Here is a 25,750-nt window from a genome sequence, read left to right as displayed (position 1 = left end):
AGTTACCTGAAAAGCCTGGCAGGCAGCCTGAAAAAATCCCACAGACCGCAATATTATTCTATTGCAGTCTATGGGACAAGCAATCAGATCACATGTATACCACATGTAGACTAAAAAGTATAATAGAAAAAGTAAAAAAGAAAGCTATTAAAAATATATAGAAAAAAAACTGAACAATTAAAAATTCAAATAGCCCCCTTTCCCAATTGTACAAATAAAAATAAACGTCAAAATAAAATGTCAGAACTATTAAAATATAACAATGTTAGTGTACAGTAAATGAAAAAGATAGACATATTGCTGTTTTTTGGTCACTTTGCCCTCCAAAGAACTGAGTAAAACATAATCAAAAAGTTGAATCTACCCCAAAATGGCACCAACAAAGCCCTCACATAGCTCTGTAGACAAAAAAATAAAAAATTACATGGCTCAGCTCGGAGCTCCTGTGAATTTCAGTCATTATTTATGCCAGTTTCTTGTGTAAATGTTTATGAATGAGCCGGGCATGATGATCCCACCCACACTGCATACTTCAATGGCATTTAAAAGTACTGCAACTTTTCTTGGCCAAAAACAGGTATAGGGGGAATAATGAATTTTCCTCGTAATATTTCTTTCTTAGAGTACTTTGACCTTTAGGCTAGGGCTACACTGTGTCACTGGTTGTGGCCAGGATCGCTAAGTAGCAGTGATCCTATAGAAAAGAATGGGATTGCTGTCGTGGAGATCCCATTAATTTCTATGGGATAACCGCTACTCAGCAATTCTGGGCGCTACAGTTGTCACGCAACCAGTGTCACTGTGTAGCCTTAGCCTTAGGGTCCATTCACACGTCCGTAATGGACCCTTAATGTGTAAAAATAGTAAAAAATACAAGTTATAGTAGTTTACATTTTTTTGGCGTTATTGTTTTATTTTATTCTTTTTACAATCCCATATCTACCCTGTAACTGTAGCTGCCATAACAATGACCAGCCTCCCAAGTTTCTATGTATACTTTTGTTATTTGATACATTTTGATGGGGGAAATATGTAAAAGCTACATAAAATATGTATAGGCCGTTTGTTTTCCTATTCATAAATAATATCTTATTATGTTTAATTGTCTGAAATTAAATATCTATGTTTTTCAACTCTATTCTAAAACTGTAATACTAGAAGCAGTCTACAGAAAAGAGTGGCCCTGTTTCTATAATTTTAGACACCCTATTCAAAATAAAATGTCCATTATATTAGTATTCAGCTCCTGAGTGCTGATCTTGAAGACCACAGCTTTGGGGGGAAAATCAAAGCCCGTCCGTTACCCTTATAATTTAGACATGTTTCCAATTTTCCAAAATCTGACACTGTGCCTCTTTTCTTGTGTCTTTCAGGTTTGGTAAGCGCTCGGACTGTGTGGATGACAATTCTCACGTGAAAGGATTGCTTTTATGGCAGTCTATTTATTGTGCTTTATAGTGTATCAAGTATGCTTTTATACCAGATGTTTTATTGCTGGTTTTGTGCTGTTTTTATTCATATTTATTGAATGGTTAAAATTATTCTGTATTAAAGGGAGTCTGTCACCTGGAAATTCACTGGTAAACCAGGCACAATGCCTTGTAGTACCTGCTCAACTGAATGTAATATTTCCTTTCACTTAGAAATCTGTTGCTTCATTCTGGAGAAAAAGTACTTTTAATCCACAGGCAAAGGAGCAGGCCCAAGACACTCTGTGCACCCTTGCTCCTCCTGCTTACTCTGCCAGCCACTGCCTCTACTTCTTGATTATCAAGGTCAGGTGACGTGACCATGCAGGAACCTGGCCTGTCAATCAAGGAGGAGCTGGAGAGGAAGCAGGAGGAGCATGGGTGCACTGGTTATCTTGAGCCTGCCCTCAGTGCACTTAACTGCTCATTTTCATATGGGTTAAAAGTATTTATTTTCTCCAGAACGAAGCAACAGATCACTAAGTGAAAGGTATCATTACATTAAGCTGAACAAGCCCTACAAGGCATTGTGCCTGGTTTAACACTGTATTTCCTGGTAACAGGTTCTCTTTAATTATATGTTTGAAATGAAAACATGTACCTACTAGTTTTGATAACATGCTAGAAGAGGGAGACGTTCAGTGAAAGTGTTACTTTATTACGATCACATTTTCATGTCCGTTTCACATACGTTCACATTTCCATGTCCATTAAAAAATCTGGACATATTTCATCCATGAATATGTCCATGTGTCCATTTTTGGCCCTCTGTATGTCATCTGTGTTCCACAGACTGCTCAGCTGAAAGTTAATTTCCAGAGCATCTTCTATTAGTGTTGCCATCCGTGATGTGTCTGTCTTTTTCCACAAATCCATAGACTACCTATGTTTGGTCCGTATCACGGACCAAAGTAGTGCACGTCTCCATGATTTTTCACTGACCTATGCTCAGTAAAAAAAAAAATTGTGTGTTAACAAAAACATTAAAATCAATGGGTATATGTGCTGTCCGTGGAAAATGCAGTTAGTGAAAAATGGAAATCCATTTTTTATTGATTAATTGCAAACATAACACTTAGTACAAACAGCGAGGTTGCAAAATGTAGGGGTGTACAGTTACAAAGGACACATGCATCAATTATAATACGGTGAAGAGTCCTTGTCTATAAGGTTTCTTTATATACTAAACCAGAGGACTGCCCGTGTGACCCAATGTGAGAATGCAGAACAGGGGTGAAAGGTGGGAGGAGGAGGAAGATGCAACCACCTTCTGTGCGCTACGTCTGGAAAGCATAAGCCTGTCAATATAAGTAAGAGGAGCAATCAGGTCTGTCTATAAAGAGGGGTGAGACTTAGGCAAAAGTAAAAGGTTAAAACAGTAAAAATTAGAAAGAGGCTCACTTTCCCTTAGAGTGGTACTGCAACCATTTCCAGAGGCTCATAAATTTACTGTGGGTGTGATACTGCCCGCGAGTTACTGTAGTACCTCCAAGCGATACATCTGGTTGATCTTGTCAAACCCTTGTGCAATAGAAGGTGGATTACTTTGTATCCACAGTAACAGTACTAAGCAGTTGGGACCAAAACACTCCGAAACACTTCTCAAACTAGAGTAGTAGTCCAATTATGTACTCACATACTCACTTGTATTCTGACGCTGTAAAATGCATTGAGAGGACTCCTGTCTGAGTCCTCTCCATTATGTGGGTGAGCTAAGAAGTCCTCTCAATGCATTTTATTGTTGGTTTGTGGGAGCACAGCGTTCGAATACAAGTGAGTATGAGGATACAAATGACATAATCAGACTCAGCACCACTTACTATACACTGCTTACTCTAGTTTGTTGGGTTTTTGGAGCTGAGAGATTCCTTTTAAAGAGTTTTGAGAGGGTCTGAAAGATGGGGTGGGTAGCCCCAGTGTAACCAAACCTGTTGTTAGTGTAAAGTTTGGAGAGCATATAGATCTTATGTGAGATTTTACTCCTTCCCAAAACAAGGTAATCTGGCCTCGATGGCACCATATACGCACATTTTACTATCTGAGAGCTCTAATTGATACAAGAGGTCCGGCGTCCTATACCACCTAGTAAAGAGTTTATAATGATTCTCTGATTCTTTGTACATCTCGAGTAGCAATGAGAATGCATTAGATAAATTCATTTCTAATTATTTATGTTACTGGAAGGACTTTCACAGACTATGGAGAGTTCCAATATACTATTTTTACTATTATTATTACAGCCGCCCTGAAATTAGGTGTCCAAATTACATGATGGTGGTGAGTTCTACTGCACCCACTGAAGAATATGTTTAAGTGTCAACAGACAGGGATTGCATTGCAAATAGTGTGTATCTCTGGTTGGGCACAACTTAAAGAGGACCTTTCATCTGTTTTACTTATAGGAGCTAAATACCTGTACTTGCGGGGTAACCCCCACTGATGCTGCCACCCAGTTTGTTTGTTTTTTAACATCGCCCCTGCGCCCCACTGCGCCTTCCTGAAGTTTTCACGCTCAGTATGTAAATCCTGAGCATCGGAACAGGGAGGAGGAGACCCCAGGGTTTCTCAATGGGCGTCTCCTTCTCCCTGGCGGTTCCGCGATCCAATCACATCGGAAAGCGTCACAGCCAGGGAGGTAAAACCTGGGTGGGAGCATCAGGGGGGGGGGTACCCCGCAAGTACAGGTATTTAGCTCCTATAAGTAAAACAGATGAAAGGTCCTCTTTAAAGCAAGTGGCTGCTATCATTCAAAGACTCAAGGCCAATGTCCTGCTAGTCATATTCCAAAAAATGAGGCTACCCATCTCAGTTTCCCTCCAGCCTGATGCAGAGATGGAAAACCTGGAACTGATCCCATCATTTTCATATTAATCTGCTGCATAAACTGCTGTATGCTACCTTTTACTGTCCACCTCTATCAATCTATAGATGCTGGATCTGTACACAATGTCGGTTGCTCCTCCAAAAAATATATACCAGCATATATTTGTACCGTGTTAGCCAGTAAATATAAGATGAAAAAAGGTTGAGATTCCTCAGTGGTTGATACCTTTTAACGGCTAACTGGAAAGATGATGACAAAATTGCAAGCTTTCAAGGCTACTTGGGCCTCTTCGTCAGGCATCTCTTAAGAGAGTGTCTGAAGATTCACAAATTTATACACCAAAGTACGTAGTACTCCATCTGGCCTGATACCACTGATATATGTGCATCCAGCCTTAATGAGGCTTGCAAAAAGAAATCTGCAACAAATATGCCACATATTTATAAATCCTTAGGTGGAAAACTGCTGTACAGAATCAGAGCAATCATGTTATTTTCATCTGTTTAAAGTGAGCAATATATATAAAATATATATGTATATGTATTGTATTTATCAATATTTTCAGATATTCCACATGGGTCACCGCAGATGGTACGGAGAGATATAGGTCTTTCAGTAACTCACAGGTAAGAGATGCAAATTTTTATTCCATTCAGTGCTTTCTGAACATGCTTAAATGTTATAGAGCAGGAGGAGCTGATCAGATTTAAATATATAGTTCTATATTTTTATGTGTAATTTATGCATTTATATATTTTTTTCTGACTTCATTTGTACATGGGGGAGGTGTTATCAGTGATTTGATAGCATTTTATTTGTAAGTGTGTATACATAGATAGCTGTCAGTCACTGATAGCTGTGCACGGGGGCAATCTGAAACGGTCACTAACTTTACACACAACTTTGCATAAATCAGTAGCAACAATGACTATAAGAAACTTTGTAATACATCTTATGAAAGAGAAATGTCTAGGTCAGCTGTTTACCCCCCTCCCACACACACACAAACACCTGCACTTGAAGACGTCCAGGATGGACCAGCTCACTGTAGGAATAGATTACACATGTCAATAAAATCTATGGAGAGGGGAATGGGGAGGAGTGAGCAGGAACTCATAGATAGGCGTGGCAAAAGAGACTGCATAGACATTGTCTGTCTCAGCCCAAGTTCTGAATTCACATCCATCCAGGTCAGTACCACTCTGTAATGTCCTCCTTGATCCTGGGGCTGCTTCTGTGTAAGTAACAGAGGGATAGGAAGCAGATTCTCCTCTACTTTCTGTGTGCAATGGATAGGAGAAAGTCTTCACCCAACATGTCTGAGACAACGCCAATCTAGACATTTAGTGTGCACAGGGGAACACAGTAAAAAATAGATACAAGTCATATAATGGCCAGAAATATTGTTGTTCCTCATGTACACAAACTGTACTTTTGAATAATGCAGAGTTTGTTAAAAGGTTAGGAACACTTTAAGTTAGAAAGAGCAGAGGTTTAAATGTACAAATTGCAAGTTTTACAAAATCTTTTCCCGCAAAACCATATATGTCTGATAAGATGCTACCTGCAGATTTCAAAGCATTTTGTGATCAGGGTAGGTCATCAATATCTGATCAGTGAGGGTCCAGCACCCAGCACCCTCATCTATCAGCTGTTTGAAGAGGCAGAGGAGCTCCGTTGAGCAGTGTGGCCTCCTCATGGCATACCAAGCATGGCACTGTACATTGTATAGCGGATGTGCTTGGTGTTGCAACTCAGGTCCATTCAGTTGGATGAGACTGAGTTGCAACTAGGTCTCACTGGTTTAGGAAGAGGCTGCAGCGCAAACCGGAGCTCTGTGTCCTCTTCAAACAGCTGATTGGCATGGTGTCACGGCTGAGGATGGGGGAAACCCTCAGCCGTGCGATGCCATAAGATGTTAAGTCGCTGCTTGACCAGGACGACAGAATTAGGGAGCAGGTCACCTCCTATCGCATCCCTAATCTGACCCTAACTCCTAGCTGTATGAGCCTACCCTGATGGTAGGAGGGCTCATACTCCGGAACCTTGGAGTCCCTACTAGCCCTCAGGGTGGCCCTGAACTAGGAGCTGGGTAAGACGACCTGTTCCTCCTGGATACGGAGGAACAGGGGTCTCACTGGCCAAGCTGCAAGGAAGGGGAAACACATACAGGCATATGGATATGGCAGGTGAACAACACTAATTCCAAACCTACCTGCCACAGCCTTGCTGACTGGAACCCATGCACCAGTATTGCTGTCCACACAAACACCAAGGAGACAGCACACCACAAGACACACAGGAAACCAGGGCATCCATAGCTGTAATAAAACACGGAAAGGATAACACATCAACTAGACATCATACATTGGTTTTATGACCACAAGGGTGACCCTCACTGGAAGATGGTAAATACAAGGAGGATGACTCCAGCAAACCATGGCTGAAGTACCCATCCGATACAGGCATCCAGCGGAAGCTAAATAGCCCAAGTAGCCACACCCACACACAGACACACCCAGTGTTCACACACCAGGCAGGGTAGTGAAGCCACTTAAAAGGAAAAGCACATACACAACACACTCACCTGTTACCGCCGGCAACGGCATGCGTGGCAACCATGTCCTGGGGAACAGCCAGCAGGCCGAGACACTGCTACCACATGCAGACAACACCACACGTTGCCGCGGACAACCACAAGTGAAGGGAGGTGCCACAGTGCATACAAACATAATAAACCCTGTGCACACCAGACATAGAAAGTGCTCACCATACAAACAAAAGGCACACCTACAAAGACAGGTTGCCAGGTGTAACCGCATGCACTTGACAGCAAGCTGCCTAGCAACAGCTCAGGCTGCTATACTGCCAAGTACAAACATGTTGCCAGCGGCAACCACATGTGAGGCAACATACCAGCAGCCCTCACCACGTGGTTGACAACAAAACCAAAACCGCAGGCAACTGCTTGCGGGTTCATGAGTCGCGACCATGACCATGGTCGTGACACATGGGTGGCGAAAGTCGGACCACCTGCTGTGGATAGACCATCAGTATATGAATAGGGCTACCGCCTGGGATGTGGCTGGTCACGGGTTCGAATCCCGACATCATGGCAGTATTGTGAACAAAGCCTAAGTGAACCTACTTCTCATGAGCTGTCCTGTTTTTATGGCTTAGTTTACCCATGTGAAGCTGTTGATGTTGTTTTGACTACAAAATCATTTATAATTGTGTATACCTGTGTTTATTTTAATAGATTTTCTACAAAATCTTGGTTGTCTCAAGTGTGTCACGTCTGTCAAAAGAATATGATGTTCGGGGTCAAATGTAAACACTGCAAGTAAGTTACGTTCAGTTGACAAAATACTTTGGAGAATCTTCATGTTATGTAGGCTTTTATTATCCTTCTATAAAAAATGTCATCATGCTATGGTTCTTTGTGCACCAGGCTTTCCCATGTCTTTCTCTTATTTCTGGAAGCAGATAATATATTACAGTTGATCTGCTTTGAGCCGTACAGTTTTATCACCTGTGTTTCATTCAGTGCAGTACATGTCAGAACACATACATTTCTTTTTTTGCTTCTATAAAATATGTACCAAGCATGACAACACTTGACTAAAAATGTTATGATATAACAAAGGGTGCATTCACACAGTCGTGTCCATTTTATCTTTGATTCAGTTTGTTTTGAGAGTTCTTCTTGATATCTGTAAATGGAAACTATTTGGAAGCTAAGAACTCATCCTGACATACTACTCTAAGTCTAGGTTCACATCTGGGGTGGAGGTTCTGCTGCATGCAGCGGTATTTTGTCTGGGAGAGTGCCGCTACTCACGCCGCAAACCCAGTGGACCCCATTATAGTGAAAGGGATCTGTCAGGCGTCGGCAGTGTCCGGCAGATGCTGGAACCTGCAATTTCATTATTGTGTTCCTGTGTCAGATCAGACTACAGTTTAAACTGCATTGTGAACTTAGCCTAAGCTAGAAACTTTACAAAAGTCTAGACAATTTCTTCTTAAACTGCCAGGTGGACCTTACTGGTGAGCTTCCTCCAGGTTGTTGCAGAGGTTGTAGCTGACGAGGCAGTTTTTCATAGGTGTGATCATATTCTGCTCATTTTGACTGCGTAGATGTTTCTCAAACTAGAACAATTTCTAATTTAGAAAGATTTGGGATTATTATTGGTATTTAAACGCGTTGTTTGACCACTAGTGAGGCCCAGGCATCAACATGTTTTTGCTGGTGAGGACCCAGTAGCAACTGCTTGTGAAAGTCTATCTTATCACAAATCCCTTATGCCCTGTTCTGGTCCCAGCTGCATAGATACATTGAAATAAGCTTCCAGCTTCAAGCAGAACATGGTCAGGGCGGCTGCTAGCCTCCAAATGTAACCAATTTCATTCATTTAACACAGAAATTTATTTTTACCTTGTAGGTTAAAATGCCACAATAAATGCACAAAAGAAGCTCCACCATGTAGAATATCGTTCCTTCCTCGTAAGTAACTTTCTTGCTTATAATATAGATAATATAGATTAAGATCACAGCAGGTAATTAGGATTTTTGTGTTTTCCAGTACCAAAAATAAGAAGGACGGAATCTGTTCCATCAGATATTAACAACCAGGTGGATCGACCTGCAGAACCGTTATTTGGAACCCTTCCCAAAGCCCTCACTAAGAAGGTATCATACAATCTGCAATAAGATGATTTCTGATGAAACTGAATATATTAAAATGTTTTCAAGATGTTTTAATTAATGTAATTCCATTAGGTGGGGATTCATCTGTACAAATAAAAACAACATTTTATAGCTTACATATTCGCTCTTGTACAGTATATTTAGGTGATGGGCCCATTTATAGATTGTCAGGTTCCAGGAGCTTCACATTATACCTCTGGTCCTCTAAACTAAAGGAGAAAGTGGCATGAAAAAAGCCTCATGCACACGGCCGTTGTGCGGCAGTTCCGTGCATTGGGGACTGCAATTTGTGGTCACGAATGCACGGGCAACATCCCGCATCATGGCTGGTGCCCGCATATTGCGGACCCACTGTTTGCGGGCCGCGATACGGCCACGGCCCAGCCGTGTGCATGAGTCCTAAAAATGGTGTGCTGCAAATGAGCACTGTAGACATGCAATGTCCATCTGTTGCAAAACTACAACTCCCGCCATCCTCTGTCAGTTACAAGCTGTCAGGATATCCTGAGAATTATAGTTTTATAGATGGTGAGCTACTTGTTGGAGTCCTCTGCTGTCAATGTATAACATCATATCTTTCATATGCAATAGTTTAATACTTTTGTCCTGTAAATTATTGGTTATTGGCTGTAGCTATAGATATTGTTACAGGTTACAGGTGATGTTTTGTCTTAGGCCAATTTCACATAGCAGTATTTTGTGCAGCATTTTGCATCAGTATTTTTAAGCCGCAAACAGGAATGGGTCCAATATGGTAGAGGTCAAAACCCCAAATACATCTGTGTGAAAGTGGCCAATTGGGGCATATAGACAGATATTATTCTGATGGGAAAATCATTTGCCATTAGCCATGAGATCAAAATTATGCAGATACAGTCCAAGCAATTTAAAAAGGTATTCGTTTAGGACCACTTTCAACATTTTTTTTTTCTAGGAACATCCTCCAGCAATAAACCACTTGGATTCGAGCAGTAACCCATCTTCAACCACATCTTCTACACCTTCTTCTCCAGCCCCCTTCCAGTCCTCCAATCCGCTCAGTGCTACCACTCCACCAAATCCATCTCCAATGGGTCTGAAAGATAGTCGCTTCAATTTCCCAGGTAGGATATTTAATGATTAGATTGTTATAATGGCCAAATGCACAAAAAGGGTGTAACTTTGTCTTCAGTATTACAGAACACAAAAATTGGAAATTCTGGCTTTAAATGTGACATTGATACTAAGTTCTTAAAAAGGCTCTTAAAAAAAATGTAAAGTTCTAATATTCCATATAAGTTTAACGTTAAGGCTGTGTTCATAAATGTGTTGGAAATTTCAATAGGAGCATCCGTACAAAATATCCCAGCATGCAGCACTTTTTTGTCTGGTAAAATTATGGGCAACATGGCGAAACTCAATGGGGTCCATCAGGTGCCCTTGGTCTTCGTCCTTTGAGGAATCTGGCACTGCTGTAATTTTTGTTATGCTCCTATGATAGTGCTGATGTGAACATAGCCTAAATATTTTCAACCCTTTTTTTGATGTTTCAAAAGAGTTTTATTAGCATTACACGAAATTGGGACAGGGCATACTGTATAGCGAAAGAGACCTCACGCAGAAGCCAAAACGTAAAGAAAAATATTATCCAATAAGCGTTGAAAAGAGAAAAAATACAAGAATAACAAATCCAAGATAAACCAAAAGAAAAACCATCAACAACAACAGTGGGTCCAAAATATGTTTGATGTATAGATCAGGAAAGTGAAATCGGGGACAAGGCTAGAGAGAGGAGACCAAACCCCTACCATGAAAACACTATCCATCAGCCTAAATCACAATGCCAAATGATGAGAGGAGGATATTCAAGGAGTACAAACACGATTATAATGTTCCATCCTATCATCACGTATGGTGGCGGGTTTCTTGTATATTGCCTTTCTATCAATTCTGGCTTTAAACGCCGCTACAGACAAGGTGGGAGTTTTCCAGCTAGCCGCTATGTGTATATGGTACGCAAGGAGGAAGTTCTGCCCCGAATTGAAAGGAGCATATCTTATACCCAGAGGCCTATCACCTAGACAGACAGTTGGAACCATATGAAAAGCGGTGTCCAAAAAATGTTCTCCCAGAAAGCGTTAACAGTGGGTCATACCCACCAAATGTGATACATAGATCCTGTAGCATTACAATCTCAAAAACATAAGGATATATTCTATGGAGACGCTCAGGCACATAATATATGCGATGGAGCACTTTAAGCGAGGCTTCTATGAGAATGATTTGCCAACTGCCCCTACTCACTGTCGCAGCAGGTTTGCCACTTTGATAATGGTAACTGGATATGGAGATCCTCCTCCCAGTGGAGCATAAAGGGTAATTTACATTCATTAAAAGGGGAATTAAACAGACTATAGACATAAGAAATAAGGCCCTGTAAGCTCAACCATTTTTATCTGAAACCATGTCAGAAAACAGATGATTATCACAAAGAATGCTGAATATTCTGTTGACCAGCTATTCTAGCTAGGGGAAGCTGTGGCCAGCCACACATTTCCTCTGCAGCAGTACAGGAGAAATGTAGTATTACATAGCTTAATTTCAAATGTATCATAATTCATTAACCAGGTCGATTGTGTCAATGCAAAATAGGATCTTTTTATCTGCATTCTGCTTTAGCTGATAGATAGGAGTCCTGAACTGGGAGTTCCTATGCCTTAATAAAATCTTTTGAGACAACCCCTTTAAGACTTCTTATTAAAAAAGGACAATGCTAATACTCCATTTCGGTGCATTTGGCCATTCATATATCATTGTGGCGCTCCTTGTAAAGGTATCATAGTGTTGGTGAGTCATCCCCCTGTATCACTCTTTAGAACATGCCTTCAGTGCACATTCTTGCCTACCTTGAAGGCACATTCACCGCAATAGTAACTTTGGTATTAGTAGAACTAGATCGATATACAAGCATGATCTCTTTAAAATGCTATGTACAGTTGATGATCCATGGATAATATAATTTCCTTAATAAACTAATAGTATCCACTGAGACTAAATTTAGCCTCTGACGTCTTAATGTACACCAATATGTAATCATTTTATCATGCATATTATTGGCATCCTCAGATATTTAAAGGGTAACTGTCATGTTTTCATCAAAAAATCAATTTTAGCATATGTTACTGCTGCAGCAGCATTATGCACAAAGCAATCTTTAGTTTCTTCACATACCACAGTTTTCCTTGAGTTTTTCCCTTAGTTACGACTGTTTTAACCTCTACAATATGAGGATCTTCTCAAGATGGCTCCTCTGCCAGTTCTCTGAGGCCTAAACTGCTTTCCCTCACTCCCCATACACACTTGCTGTAGCCTGCAGCTCCCTGCCCGCCAATCAGATTGGATTACTGAGAGACACGCCTCCTCACTCTGAAGCCTGATACAGGCATGCAATGCCCCTCTGTCTTCTGTTTATACTAAAGGGAAGACAGAGAAGCCATAGCAATGGTCTTTTAAGGGACCAGTGGAAACGGACAGGGGACATTAATGAAAGCTGTTATTATAAGGTAATTACAGATCGTTTGACAAACATTGATAGACTAACACAGGTATACATGCCTAGCTCTAATAAACTTGCAAATAAAAAATATGACAGTTATACTTTAAAGGCTTGTTTTTAGATGCCTAAATACTTTGGTGTAGTGAAGACCTGGTGACACTCTTGTTTCTCGTGCCTCACATTCTGTCGGTCTTTCAGTCATACATGGTTTGCATACAGCTATAACATAGCATGTGTGTGGATTTCGGTAATGCTAAATTCTGCATGTTTCTGAACTTTCCTTTTTGCATGCGACGTGAATAGTTTGTATCCTTCTAATCCAGGTGAACACAGCTTTAGCCAAATAAATTGTTAGCTCCTACCGGCTTGAGATGTAATAAAATCAGTATGTAATTATATTGGCAAATTATCCTTTCCATAACCAAATATTCATTATGTCATGCCCACATTTTGTACCAAACATGACTAGAAATTAGATCATGTATTAGTTGAAATTTTACTTAAAAGTAGAGAAATATTTTTGCCCTTTGGAAAATGCTCACACCCAATAGAGTGTGTTTCCCACAATATAAACCATCCTTCCCATGGGAATCTTTTAATTGGTGAAAATATGAAAAATAGTGGTGGGGGAATATATTAAGATTTATTTTGCACCATTTTTAGTTTTGCACCAATTTTTTTTAATTTGGGCTGTTAAATGTGTCTAAATCTGTGATGTGTTTGTAGAAACGGGTGAAGAGAAGATATAACACAATGAGGGAGACATTTATCAAGCCCTTTACACTGCTATTATGGCATAAAAAGGCGCAGATTATGTCGCATGCCATGTGTGCACTATAATTTACGACTGTTTGAGCTTCTCTGCACTCTTCTGAAGTGCGGAGAGAAAAAAGGCAGGGCTTTGCGTAGCCCACTGTATCTACTATAACTTTTGACAGACAGTGGCGAAGTTATAGCTGAAGTCTGCGCCACCCTGCGCATCTCACTCAAGTGCAGAGAGATCAAGACTGGCATATGGATCCACCAGTCTTGATCAATGTCCCTCGATGCATGACAAAAATCCTTTTTTGGGACACAATGTTGGAGCAAGCATAGTTTAGTCCAAAACATACACCAATAACAGTCTTAACACTGCAACAAATGTGCAATGCGCAAAGAAAGCACATACAAAAATTTGGCACAAACGTTGGCCAAAAAACTTATGACACAAGAAAATTGTGACGCATATACTTAATGTATTTGGTGCAGCAAGGTGCAACACAAATTGTGGTGCAAATCAAGACACAATCTAGTCCTAGTGATGAGCGGATCAATTCATACGCATCAATTCATTCATCTGAATGAATTCTCTGTCTGTGAGGGTCTGTTCCTTTACAGCAAACTCATTGGCGCGAATTCGTAAGCCTATCATCAGCATATGCACTAATACTTGCAGTAACAGCGCATGCGCAAGATTATCAGGGCCGCGCGAGATGTGTGGCCATGTTAACTTACCGGCAGAGGGAGCGTCTAGAGCTGTGGGCACGCTCCCTCACAAGTGTCAATTAGTTCAGATGAACGAATCGATTAACCCATCCCCAATCTGCCCCTATGTGCCTTTGCATTGTTATAGTGTTTACCACTAAGAACAGAAATTTACCATCCAATATTCTGGGTCATATTTAAAGTAAGGCAACATCTTGGTTAACTTTTTCTATGTAAACCTTTCTTTTTTTCCTATTCCTGTTTTGTAGAAAGTACTGCAGGTATAATTAGAAACTGTTTAAAAGGGTTATTGTGTACAGATCCTCATGCTGATAATACATCTAATATAGTACGAGTTTGAGTACTACACATCTACTGTACCATTCCTAGCACATGCAATGCCTGGACTTTTGCTAGATGAAAAAGAAGCTGAGACTGTGTGCTCCATATCTCTGAACGGCATCAGTTTTCTTGATTTTTGGCTGATGATCTAATTTAATCAGGAGAGGCACAACAGTTCCCCACCACTTTCTGTCAGGTTAAAGGGGTTTTCCAGCCTATTTTGAGTGATGTCGGCACCCCTGCTGAACAGCTGTTGTGCGTAGCTCCATCACTAAAAGTCAGAGCTGGACCTGCAGAACACCATCAACATTGCAGCACTGCTCCCATTGAATTCATTGGGAGCAGCGCTGCAGGGAAAAGCGCTGTCCAATACAATGTTGATGGTGTAGTTCTGGCGCCTAATTCTGGCGATAGAGCTACACCTGAACAGCTGATCGGCAGAGGCGCAGGGTGATCAGCTAGTGGAACCTGTCGCCATGAAAATGCAAAGCAATCTTCAAGCAGCATGTTATATGGTTTTGTAGGAAAAGATTCAATATAACTTGTAAATTATACATTTATATTCCTGCTCATTCTGAGTTTTGAAGTCAATGAGGCGGTCCTATCATTGACTGACAGCCTTCCCTCTATGATTGTGTATACAGAGATAGCTGTCAATCACTGACTGAAGACAAGGATTTGGCCCTGTTAGTGACTGACGGCCTTCCCTCTATGACTGTGTATACAGAGATAGCTGTCAATCACTGACTGAAGACAAGGATTCGGTCCTATCAGTGATTGACAGCCTTCCCTCTATGATTGTGTATACAGAGATAGCTGTCAATCACTGACTGAAGACAAGGATTCGGTCCTATCAGTGATTGACAGCCTTCCCTCTATGACTGTGTATACAGAGATAGCTGTCAATCACTGACTGAAGACAAGGATTCGGTCCTATCAGTGATTGACAGCCTTCCCTCTATGATTGTGTACACAGAGATAGCTGTCAATCACTGGTAGGACCGCCTCCAGAATGAGCAGGAATATAAATGTATAAGATACACGTTTTACTGAATCTTTTCCTATAAAACTATATATCAATCTGCTCAGCTCCTCCTGCTCTATATACTTGCTGCCTGAAGCTCAGAAACCATGTCCAAAAGCTGGACAACCTCTTTACAAAAGGATCAGTCATGTTACATTTCAGCATGCTTATCTTTTGTTCCTCCAGAAGATTAGCCATTTCCAGAGGTGTCTTGTAGGACCTTTTTCCTCTCGCTCCAATGAATGAGGGTATCGGTAGAGCTGGTCTAATAAGTAAGGCCAAATTTACTCTAGGTCAAGAATTTACTCAAGATTACATCTGTATATAGATAGTAAAATTCTATTTGATCATAAACATATACAAGTTATCAGCGTACAGTATGTGCTTTGCTTTGTACTACTGGAAGCAGCGGGCATCACTTTAATACACTAGAGTGCCAAAGCAAAAAATAGCTTGGTGGAGCCGTATAGACTGACAGCTGTGACTCTGTAAAGTGGCAGCTGTGTTTTCCCCTCTCTTACTCAGTGACACAGGGTAAATTCATCCAGGCATTTGGCTGAACTTTGTGCAAAGCAGGCATGGAAAACATGAGACATAAACTCTTTGTAACTCTCACTTTTAAGTTCCATTAGATCATTGCATTGAAGAAATTCAGTGCTCTTGCTAGGCTATCCAGGGAATTCATTATTCCACACAGTCACGCGCAGCCTTAGCTTTGATAACCACATAATGTTTGCACTGTTTAGCCTTTAGGCATGAAAATGAAAGCAAAGCGCACTTTCTTCATTGTAAGAAAACATCCCCAATCTCACTGGTGGGGTTGAAATGCAGGCCATACATTGCATATCTTTCTGAAAAACTAGATTGAAAGTGGGCATTACATACTGTACCCCATTACTACTCTTTGTTTGTGGAGAGAATTATGTCACAGGTGCCCCTTGTCCTTCAGTTGGTCACAGAAGGTCCCCTCTTCGCCCAACGACATGGGTACACTTTAAAGTTCACTCTCAAACTTGCCCCTCACCCAAGACATGACACATACAGTGTACCTCAAACAGTCGGATGTGGGCAATAAGTCCTGACACCGCATGCACAATATACTCCCTGCACGCCAGCATTTAACGAGTAACATGAGCCACAACTTATACTCTTAATAAATTAGGGGCATCCTCCGACAGTCCATGTGACCAAACAGAAATCTGCAACGGCTCAGAGCTGCCGTAGATATCTGGCTTCATTTGCACCAGAAAACTGGTATAAATGCAGATAAATCTGTCTTGGCTGTTGACCACACTCCTTTCCTGCCCCTGCCACACCCACTTTTGGAATTGTGGGGAGGGCGGTGTAAAAAGAGGCACTTGCGACCTTTTATTCTCTTCAAAAAGTCACAAATACAGTGCTTGTGACCTTTTTCTAATACAAGGGAGATAATAAATCTCCCCCATGGCAGCATGCTATAGTTCAGGAGGAACTGAGTATATATATATATATATTTTTTTTTTTTTTTTTTTTTTTTTTTTGTGGGAAAAGATTCATTATAACTTGTAATTTATTCCTTTATGTCTTTGCTCATTCTGGGCTTTGAAGTCTAGGAGGCGGTCCTACCAGTGATTGACAGCTATCTCTGTGTACACAATCATAGAGGGAAGCCTGTCAATCACTGATAGGACCGAATCCTTGACTTCAAAGCTCAGAATGAGCAGGAATATAAATGAATAAATTAGAAGTTACATTGAATCTTTTCCCACAAAACCATAAGCTTATCCTGTTCTATAACATGCTGCCTGTAGCTTACATTGCATTTTCCAGGTGACAGGTTCCCTTTAACATATAAATGTACAGTGTAAATCCTGTTCACTTGGTTCCCTAATTGTCATCATTGTATTTAAGGACCATTGGTTATACACACGCTAGCATTCCGGTGGGCTGGAAGGACAATCCCCACACTTCATTACTCATTCACTGAGTCACCTATTACAATGCAATCATCACATAGGCACTAATATTCATATGTCAGAAGATATAGGGGTCATTTATCAAACAGAAAAACGCCTAAATTAGGCGTATTTCTGTTGCAGATTGCAGTGCAAAGGTCCTTTGCGCGACAATCTGCGACTTCTCCCCGTTCACGCCAGATCTTTAAAAAGTGGGCGGGGAAGGGGAGGGGCTGGCCCGTCTCGTATACCATTTTCTATGCCTGTTTTAGATGTAGAAAATGGTCTAAATGTAAGACAGCTAGGAAGCTGTCTTACATTTAAAAGGGACAGAGGATCCGCCAAAGTTATGAAGTTATGTAGAGGCCGGCGCTTCTTCATAACTCCAGCAGATCCACCACCAGGTATACGGGTTATTAAGACCGGCAATTAGGTTAATGGAGCGCTTCCTAAACAAGGAATATCCTACAACTAAGAACTTCTCATTCAGGAGCGCTCCATTAACCTAATTGCCTCACTCAAACAGCCCGGCGGATCCCGATCACGTGACCATCTCATGGTCACGTGTCCACATTAAGTCACACAGCAGACGCGCAAGATGCGCTTGGATGCACGAGGGACGTCGCAAGCCAGAGAGCCAAGCTATGAGACTTGCCCGTAACACTGATGGAGGACATCCCTGTGTGGTGGGTAAGTGAACTCTGAACCTAAGACAGTACGGGACGCCGCACTCAGGTTCAGAACACCAATTTCCCCACAGCATTATCTGCTTGCAAAGACTTCATACAATACCAACGTGATTGTATACACAAGTAGATACTACCTTGCAGCGAGACATTTTCTTTTCAAATAGGAATACTCCACTACTACCAGTCGCTGGGAAGGGCGACTACTCCACTGTTTCCTATTAAAAAGCGCTATACAATAGAGATCGCTTAGCAGTACTACAAGCTGTAAGGCCAAGACAGCTATAATCATCTGATAATTTTTCATTTTACTACTATTTTTATCCTTTTTATTTCCAATTTTATCATCTATTTTTACATCGACTTTACTCACAATTTTTTTTCACTAAAGTCTGGTACCAGCTACTATATCACATATCATACTTTCTCTTTACCCTATCCGGTACACACATCCAGTGTCCGGAGTCCTCACCTATTATTCCACACCTACTGTCAATCATACATACAAGATTTTATACAAGTATTTAAAATAAAGCTATTTTATGCAATCCCATCTACGAGTGTGCTTGCTACCTTTCTTACCAAATACTGCACTTCTGACTGGGTGAGTCAAATTAGCAGTTTAGCACCTCTGCCATTTAATTGAGCAGTTGAGCCGTCTTCAGATTTACTATTTCCATTATATATATATACTGCTTCATAGTTTCCCAAAAATAATGCATACCAGTTGACTGTAAGCTGGTTGTTTTACTTGACTTGTTGGCTTTAAAAAAAATTTATTATATATATATATATATATATATATATATATATATATATATACACTGTATATATATATATATATATATATATATATAATTTTTTTTTTTTTTTGTCTTTTCAATGAAAGATATTGGCACACATATGAGAGAACATAGGTTCTTAATGGTTTATGAAATCCTACGAACACCCGTCTGCAGCCAGCTGGGACATGGCATTGGCAAGAGCTGTGTTCAGTCTTCACTAAGTGCATGCGGGGCAGTCTCTGACAGTCTCCTGATACTCTCTAACTGCTTGTTTTTCTCATTCTGCCTGGGTGGTTGCTGTCATCTTTTATTAAAAGCTGCGTACTACATTCAGCATAGACAACAGTTTATCTTCCCAGGTGAGTTTGCTGCTTTAATCTTTCTAACTGACCCCCTTTTTTCCGATATTCTTCTTCTGCCAGGTTGTATTGTGTCTATGGCACGTGATCTAGCCAGGAACTCACATCTGCAATGATGTGCTTGTGGTCTATTCTGGTTTTCTTACAGGGCAGTTGTAAATATGATATTACTCCTCTAGTATACCTGAAGCCTAGAGTATTGTTCGGTCTTCAATGGTCTTCCTTGGACAGTAGGGCCTAGTTCGTACATCAATGATTTGGTTAGTGTTTGATCAATGATTTCCATCAGTGATTATGAGCCAAAACCAGAAGTGGAGCCTCCAAAGCGATAAGGTATAATGGAAGGATTCGTACTTGTTCTGTGTTTTTGACCCAGGCCTGGTTTTAGCTCACAATTGCTCATGAAAATCACTGACCAAAACGCTGTATTTTGAACTAGGTCTAACACATGCAACTTACACCAGCGTTATATGGTCTAAGTAAGACCTAGTTCACATGTCAGTGTTTGATCAGTGAGGGCATATAGTTGCGTACAGTTTTTGGATACAGTTGGCCATACAATCAATATACTCATTCTCCACAAATATTTTCCTCTATTAACATTGAGTATTAAAATGCAGCCCTATTCAAGCGAAATATTTAGAAGTGGTGCTATTAGGGAGCAGCGCTGTGTCAGGGAAAAAAGTGAAGGGATCTGTGGTGTTCACACATTGCAGTTCTGACACATATTTATTTAATCAAATGCATTTTAGGATCTACCATTGTTCTTGGGTGAAAAAAAGCTTTATAAACCCTCATTCACACGTCAGTGTTTTGGACAGCTATTTCCATCAGTGATTGTGAGCCAAAACCAGGACTGGAGCCTCCACAGACGTAAGGTATAAGGGAAAGATCTTCACCTGTTCTGTGTATAGAGCCGCACCTGGTTTTGGCTCACAATCACTGACCAAACACTGACGTGTGAATGAGGCATAAAACTGAACCAAACTGTTGGGTGTGACCCCGGCCTTAAAGGCTATTGACACCTTAGGGTACAAGCTTTTATTATGGAATTATGCTTATTTGGCTAGTAAGCATTTTTTTCCATTCGGTCAGGTTTTCACTGACTGTGCATACAGTTCCTTCTGCTTCTCACTGTAATCTGTCAGAGTAGCGCCGTCGGCTCGATCTGTAGCCCTTGTCTGTACTAACAGCTCACAGACACTCATTTCCCCTGAATTCTTATTGGTTTGATATAATTGTATCTTACACTAATGTTTATGAGTAGTGTTGAGCGAACTTCTGTTTTCAAGGTCGGCGTACAAGGTCCGGGTAATCTAAGAATTCCGTTATGGATTCCGCTACCACCGACCATAAGTTATGGCATGGAAGCAGAATCCATAACGGAATTCTTGGATAACCCGAACCTTGTACGCCAAGCTTGAAAACACAAGTTCGCTCATCCCGATTTATGGGCTATCAGGAGTCCAGAGATGAGGGCTACAGATCAGGGCCAATAGAGCAACTGTCTGATGGATTTCAGTGAGAAGCAGATAAAACTGTCTGCAGACTCAGTGAAAACCATTAGGCTGCAGATGACAAACCATTGAAAATGTAAAAAAAAGACCAGTTGGAAATATGCTTTTTAGTGTGCAATAATAAAACAAAAGTCCCTGAAAGTGTCCATACCGATGTAGCATGGTCAGCACTCCTTTTTTCTGAGATTTCTGAGTTGTGTTATCTAATCTAAGCAAACACCTTCAATTGCTTTTCAATGGCTTTTGTTTCAAGATAATGAAATGAGTTAAGAAATTTGAGTTAACAGCGCGAGTGCTAACCATGGTACATCTGTAGCTTTAACTTATATTACTTTCCTGATAATAATTATAATTACACAGAAATATCATACAGTATATAAAATAACTTGCCCCAAGGGACAGAAGTAATAATATAATATGTAATCATTACATGATTGTTGCCACTTATGTAATTAAGCTCCTTGGCAACCTCTTAACGGTCTTGCCTTATAACTGAGCTGTAAGCGTGGGGTTGCAGTACACTACATCTACCACTAGATGGCACCCATATATTTCATTTACATTTGCTGTCACACAACACCATAAAATTAAAAACAAGAGCAAATAGTTACTATAATATGTAAGATATTGAACCTATATACAGGCTTGGTGAAGTACAGCATATGAGACATCAGCCAGATAAGCATCTACTAGTCACAGAATATATAACGCAAGGCTAACAGTACTATGGATACTGACCAACAAGACAACTACACCCCGACGTTCATTTTGCCTTTTTTTTTTTTTTTTTTTAATACTAGATTGTTAACCCAATTTAGTTTTTTTTGCGCCTGGTGCTCTTGATAAAGGAGTTCAGATTTTAGAAGATAGCAGTTATTATTAATTAATATTAAATGCATGTGCCAACAGTCCTTTTTATCATACTGGTGAGTACCACTGATATTTGATAAAAGATATATAGCGGCATTTGTTTCCTTTACAGCACAACCTGTACAAAGGACCGACGTATATATTTATGAGACCTCCTTGAGGACTTTTTTGGAATTCTTGTGTTCCTAAACCATTTCTTGTGTTTTTTTTTCTAATTCTTAGAAGTCTTGAGTCCGGCACCAATAACACAGACACCTGAACCCCCCGAAAATCCCAGGTAATAAAGCATGTTGTTTTTCTTTTTCAAGTGTCTGGTCACATTTCTGTTAAAATGTAGTGTACTGTTTTACAGCATTTGGATAGCAGATGCATACTATTTGTGGTTTGGTCCAGTTTAGAAAATCTATATGAACTGATATATATTTTTTTGTGAGAACAGATTGCATAACTGAATAAAAAATAAAAATAGCAGTGAGTTTAGTACAAGCGAGAAGTAGGACCGGGGTCCTCATAGACATCATGGGAGAGCGGCGGGTTTGGCTAACAATCTAATGTTTATGGGGTGCTCCCGAGAGAAGGCTTGGTCAAATTGAATTTTTTTCACCCAATCCGTTTGTTCTTACAAGAGATAAGCCACCGCCAGTGGTGTCTGGAAGTGGCTTTCTCCTCTCCCCCAAGTGCAGGGATCAGCAACCTTCGGCACTCCAGCTGCTGTGAAACCACAACTCCCAGCATGCACACTTACTTGGCTGTTGTAAATCCCACAGAAGTGAAAGGAGGATTCTGGGAGTTGTAGTCTCAGAACAGCTGGAGTGCTGGAGGTTGCTGATCCCTGCCCTAGTGAATACACATACATGCTGACCCGAACATGTATAGGGAAATCAGCAGAGATAGCTGTCAGCTGAACGATCATTCCATTTTGCACGTGTATGGTCAGCCTAAAGGCTATGACATGAACATTGTCATCTCTTGCCCCAATGCTTGAAAGCACAATTACTAGTGAGAACCGCAAATACATCTACGTTAAAGGGGTTGTGTCACTTCAGCAAATAGCATTTATTATGTAGAGAAAGTTAATACAAGGCACCTCCTAATGTATTGTGATTGTCCATATTGCTTCCTTTGCTGGCTTGATTCATTTTTCCATCACATTATACACTGCTAGTATACACATTATACACTGTTTCCGTGGGTTATGTCCACCCTACAATCCAGCAGCGGTGGTTGTGCTTACACACTATAGGAAAAAGTGCTCGACTATGCACATTCCCCTGTCCTGGACACCAGAGAGACCGGCACATTTTCTTATAGCATGCAAGCACGGCCACCACTGCTGGATTGTAGGATGGTCGTAAACGAGCAGCGTATAATGTGATGGAAATATGAATCCAGCCAGCAAAGGAGGCAATATGGATAATAACACATTAGTAAGTGCCTTGTATTAACGTTCTCTACATGATACATAAAACTTGCTGAAGTGAGACAACCCCTTTAAGGGGTTTTAAACACTTTTGTTCTACACGCTAAATGTTAGGTACATTATAGGGTACATTCAAAAGATGCATTAGGGTAGTTTTTGGAAAAGTTATACTTTTTTGTGGTGTTTTTCCTTAAAAAAACAATGGGTAAAGAAATATAAAACTTTCTACTAACAGTCCATTTTTATGTGTCATTTTTACCTGGCTTAGCTTTTTTCTGGCCAGTGGCAAATTTTTCATAGGCTTCTGTATGTGAATTATAAAACGTGGACTACAATATGTGGAAAGATGTCTTGCACCACCCTAAACACACGGATGAAATACATGTCATTTTTATGAGCCATAAAATCCTACCACAACAAAAGTGTGTGTGAAGGAAAGATTAGGGCCTTTTATTTAGTTTTGTCTTAGGCAATCTTTTCTTTTAATTTTTCAAAAAAAAAGAGTCAAATGGAAAAAAATTAAGTCCAGTAGGCTGATCAATATCTGTGCAATTAGACCAATAGTTGGTGTGTGTCTAACAAAAGATCTATGCGTTTTAACAGCCCTGGGATGATACGCGCAAACAATCCCCTGCTGTGTGATCAATGTTTTATCACCGCAGACTGCCCACTCTCCACCTTCCACTGGCTATGTTGGATTCTTCTTTCCTGCCCCGAGACAACCGATTCTTCTTACCGCGTCAGCATGCTAGGCCGAACTGTCAAGACCTCACTTTCTCCATGCTTGACCCTAGAGAGAACTCAACCTGACTACAAAGGAGAGTGTTTGTAGTCAGGATTTTTTACCCTAGTAGCAAATACTTTGCAAGGGTAAAACAGAATTAAGAAAGCAAAATAGAAAATTCTGATAGAATACAAAAGGATGTATGTTGATAGTCTTTAGACCTGACTTGTTTAAAGGTGAATTTGTAAAGCTACATGTTGGTGAGAGTTCACATCACCGTTATTTTTCCATTCTTCTGGTCCGACAGAAGAACAGAAGAATAAAGAAAAAAAACAGATCCTGTAAAAAAACTGATCCTGGGCATCAGTTATGTACATTTGGCATCCGTTTGAGCCGTTTCCATCAGAGATTTGTTATTTTAGACTGAGAAATAGTACTGCATGCATGACTTTTTTTCCATCTAAAATAAAGGCTCAAACGGTTGCCAAATGTGCATAACTGATGCACAGGAGCCTTTTTTTTTACAATATCCATTTCAGAAGAATGGAAAAATAACGGTGAAAGACAGGGTATAGAGACATTTTGAGAAATATTATGTCCACTTTCACACAGTGTTTGATCAGTGATTTCTATCAGTGATTTGTGCTTGTTCTGTGTTTTTTACCCGCACCTTTTTTGGCTCACATTTACTGATGGAAATCACTGACCAAAACACTAGCACGCAAATCAGGCCTGATTGTCAAAGTACCCTGACAGATCACCGGAAATCTATATGTAGACCCCAAGTCAAGAATTACAGCAAAAAAAATAAAATACTGAGTAGATATGCTTTTGGCCTGACAGTACAATATTTTAGTCAACTAAACTGTTTTGGTGAGTGTTACATAACTCATGGCTGAACAATGGTAGTTTCCTGTAGTTAAGTTATACATTTTTTCCTATTTCCTTTAATATAATTTCCTATTTTTCTTACAGTATGGGACATTTTGCAAAATGAGGGATCACATTAAAGTCACATGTACATGCAACTTTAGTATTTCTGTATGTGGAAAAAAAATGATGCAGCAGGAAAATCCATATGTCTACGCATACACTGTCACTCAGCAAAAGTCTTTGTTTAGCACTAGCCTGTCCAGTTTCTAGTTAAAATGGCGCAGTGGCGGGCAATGCAATATAAAAAGAAAATAAAAATTTCTGACCGATTTATATCCAGCAGGGCCGCTCCTGTTCTCCCAGTCAGGCATTGTTTACTTGTCTACAGAGATGATGTCACCTCGACAGCCATTGACTGCTGCAGCCAGTCACTGGTCTCTGTGACTCCCATCCTTCTCAAGAACAGAGATCCTTAGCCCCCTGTTTCTCCTCTACTGTTTTGTTGTGAAAATCCCTTTATTGGACACATGAGCAAATAAACCATGTTTAAGCATGTTTAAACATAAAAAAAACAAAAAACGCTACTGGTTGTGTTGTGCCACATGTCAATCTGACTTCTGCTGACAACCTTTGTGACACAACTCAGATTTCCTCTTAGCCAGAGACATGTGATACAGTGACTGTTAACTGAAAGTCATGGTACTGTGTCATAGTGGTCTGCTATGGGGAAGAATTAAGCAGCACTGAAAGTCACAGATTTCCTGGCTATATTTAAACGGGTTATCCACCTATTATTAAGTGATGCCCATCCGTAGGATAAGCCATCACTATCCGTTCGGCAGGGGTCTGATAGCCCGCAGCCCTGCCGATGAGCTGTTTGGCAATGGCTCTGGCGCCAGAAGCAGGCAGATCCTTTATCACTGCAGCGCTGTTCCCATTGACTTCAGTGGGAGCAGCACTGCAGTGATGAGCTCCACTGCAAAATTCCAGCGCTGGAGCTGAACAGCATGGGTGTTGGACTATCACCGATCGGCAAGTAATGGCCTATACTGAGGATATGCCATCACATAATAAAAAATGGACATCCCCTTTAATAGCTTAGTAGTGCAACTACTGGGAGTACTGTATAACAGCTGATAAGCCCATCCTTGGGAAAGGATGAGACACTGCTATCCGAATGTGTTTTTTAAAGACTCATTCCAAAATGAACCAGTCA

General features: G+C 40.5%; 1 protein-coding gene across 5 annotated transcripts in view; it reads left to right on the top strand.

The window, feature by feature from the left end:
• Nucleotides 1-25,750, top strand: part of KSR1 (kinase suppressor of ras 1) — a 154,228-nt gene that overhangs the window by 114,008 nt on the left and 14,470 nt on the right. For all 5 annotated transcript variants that reach the window (XM_040424872.1, XM_040424873.1, XM_040424871.1 and 2 more), the window contains 7 exons: nt 1,374-1,378; nt 4,859-4,919; nt 7,553-7,636; nt 8,736-8,797; nt 8,877-8,983; nt 9,936-10,104; nt 21,740-21,794. In XM_040424872.1, the coding sequence (XP_040280806.1) occupies nt 1,374-1,378; nt 4,859-4,919; nt 7,553-7,636; nt 8,736-8,797; nt 8,877-8,983; nt 9,936-10,104; nt 21,740-21,794 (543 nt within the window). The remainder of the gene's footprint in view (nt 1-1,373; nt 1,379-4,858; nt 4,920-7,552; nt 7,637-8,735; nt 8,798-8,876; nt 8,984-9,935; nt 10,105-21,739; nt 21,795-25,750) is intronic.

Source organism: Bufo bufo, chromosome 3 (genome assembly GCF_905171765.1).
Source record: "Bufo bufo chromosome 3, aBufBuf1.1, whole genome shotgun sequence".
NCBI lineage: Eukaryota > Metazoa > Chordata > Amphibia > Anura > Bufonidae > Bufo > Bufo bufo.
This window is presented reverse-complemented; position numbering and strand designations above follow the sequence as displayed.